At 30.4% G+C, this 2,720-nt stretch overlaps 1 protein-coding gene across 1 annotated transcript; it reads left to right on the top strand.

The window, feature by feature from the left end:
- Positions 1 to 531: 531 nt before the first annotated feature.
- Positions 532 to 2,265, top strand: LOC146904538 (B12D protein). The gene is made up of 3 exons (XM_085722563.1): positions 532 to 1,339; positions 1,481 to 1,569; positions 1,945 to 2,265. The coding sequence occupies exons 1-3, from the start codon at positions 1,316 to 1,318 to the stop codon at positions 2,090 to 2,092; spliced, it is 261 nt and encodes an 86-aa protein (XP_085578689.1). The 5' UTR covers positions 532 to 1,315; the 3' UTR covers positions 2,093 to 2,265.
- The last annotated feature ends 455 nt before the right edge of the window (positions 2,266 to 2,720 follow it).

Genomic DNA, 2,720 nt, shown 5'->3' with positions numbered 1-2,720 from the left:
TGACTATGTGAGTATCAAATATTTAGGGTTACGTGTGTTTTGTTGTTATGGACTTGGGCCTCATATTTGCATATGTTATTCAAAATTACTCTTCTCATTTTTAAAATTGCTCATTTACACTCGAAATTTACCCTAATAACCCAAATGTAAGTTAACTGTCGCTTGCTACGAACGGAAGTTAACTCACGCTTGGTACCTATGTGTACGTTTTAATTATTTATTTGACAAAAAATTGTGCCTCATCGATATTGTGAGTCTAGATCCGCCCCTGATTGGCTAACTAATTTTAGTATATATATGGATTCAGTTGACATTTTGACTTACATGTTATTGAGACATCTCCTAAAGAGCTTCAAAATCTCATGTTTGATGATATTTTTGGCGCTTGCATTCTTATGAATATTCGTTAAATTGATTTTTTTTTTATTGGGCTCCATTCTATTTTTTTTTTGGGCTCCATTCTATTTTTTTTTTACCAATAAAATGAAAGAATGAAAGGAGTTTTGAGAAGTTAATGTGTTAGCAATAAGTGGGTCTGCGCTGGCATTGGGGCTTATATCCTTCTCGACTCACAATCGTATCAGAAACCAATGTACGAGTCAAGAGATATACAAACCAATGTACCAATGAAATAAATTCCTCGTCCTTTCAAACAAGAAATTTTGTGATTTTCATGGTCGTTATCTTCTCTTTATAGTTTATATAACGCTAGTCAAAAGTTGACGTGACCAAGTTGTACATACATGTTGTGTGTTGAAAAATATATTACGAGAAATTTCCAGCCTATCATACGAGAAAATATATACTTATAATATCCTTCTCAATCCAATAACAAACAAGAGAATAATCTAGAATAAAAAAAAAAATTGAAGGATAGAATAAAATAATTAAATAGTTATAGTTGTCGTTAATAACTGCTTTGCCCTATTGGCATGAGTTTGAGTCATTCTTTGCATTTCCTTGTTTAAAAAAATAGAGAAAAACATGAGGCTAGCCCCTGGTTTTTACTACAAGTCAAATATTAAATTTTAATTTTTGACGTTAGATTACAGTGCTAGCTATTAGCCCATTGTAAAGGTTATACAAGCATACCAAGTCCTGTAACTAGTCATGCAAATTAAATTCTATCTTACCAACTACTATATATATAAATAGCACATAGAATCATAGTTCATTCAAGAAAAATAAAGATCAAATAACGATTGCTAATTTTTTTTGTAGAAATAGCAAAACACAACTTTTTCAAATTCAAGAAACCAAAAAGTCTGTTTTTTAATCCCAAAAGGCAAAGTATAAGAAACACTTTTCCAAATTAATGGGGCGCTGGATGAAACCAGAGGTACAATATATACTTTAAACTGATTTATTATTATTCTCATGTTTATTCATTATATGGATTTTTTTAAACTATTTAAGATATCTTTATTATTTAGTAATTATAGTTTTGTTTAATACTTGAATTTTCACTTTTGATATATAGGTTTACCCTCTATTGGCTGCCATGTCCTTTGTGACAAGCATGTGTGTCTTCCAGTTAACAAGAAACTTGCTCCAGAACCCTGATGTTAGGTACAATTCAAATAAGAAATAGCAAAATGAGCGACGAAAATTAGTGACGGAAAAAAATATGAAACTGCTATCTATTAGAGGGGGATTTCATATTTTCTCTCTTTAGAATTTTCTCTCTAATTTAATTATTTAAATTTTCAGCTCAAATGTTTTTACTAGAATTTGTTGGAACACACGTCTTAAATAGAGCGACATAGTCCGCGATTGAGTCTTGTAATCTCTTAGATGACAAAAAATATTTTTTAACTAATTTTGACTGTTGTACCAACATAATCTTTATAATGAAGAAAGGAACATATATTATAATTGATACAATTAATGTAATTGTTTGATTTGTTATGTTTTGCTTATTTGGTTTGATAATTTCCTACATAGGATAAGCAAAAATGGCCGCACCAAGGGAGTGTTTGATAACAAAGAAGAGGGAGAGAAATATGCTAAGCATGGCTTGAGGAATTTCCTTCGTACTAGACCACCAGAGGTTATGCCAGCTATTAATCACTTCTTTAGTGAACAGAAATGAAGAAGTGTTACCAATATATATTTCAATAGATGAAAGAATTAAAATCGAAGTGTTTATTTGTAACATAAGTTGTTTGCATGCATGAGAATTTTGTCTTATCGTGTATTATTAACATTATGGCATCTTGTAATTGTTGCATCAAATAAAACAATAAAACATAAATTCGTTTGTAATCTTGTTTAATTATAATTATTACCGTTTTGTGTCCGTCTGTCCGATCTTGTTATTGTGATAATGCGTATGAATTACAAACATTAGTACGCTAACGAGTAACAAATTTTGATTTAACATATTAGTAACCGTTAGCTTTGGACGACTCAAATTTATGGTTTTGATGATGCATGTCCACAAATTTTTATAACTTGTTTAATTTATTTTTTTTTCAACATATATCTTTGTGGTCTATAGATGTATGAATTTTCTAAACTTACTAGTTTTTGTCATTGTCCATATCATTTTGATTTTTGAGGTCGACTATGGTCCATAACCTAAACCTACCTACATTTTAGATTTAGGCATAAAACAAGGGTTCCTGAGCTAACTCTGATTAAGTTATGAACCTTATGTTTTGTTTAGTGGTGATTGTTGATCGAATCCTTTGAAAATGCGGGATCTTATCGGAACGAAT

Source organism: Medicago sativa, chromosome 7 (assembly GCF_051527215.1).
Source record: "Medicago sativa cultivar Bolivia chromosome 7, Bolivia_mono, whole genome shotgun sequence".
Classification (NCBI taxonomy): domain Eukaryota; kingdom Viridiplantae; phylum Streptophyta; class Magnoliopsida; order Fabales; family Fabaceae; genus Medicago; species Medicago sativa.
This window is presented reverse-complemented; position numbering and strand designations above follow the sequence as displayed.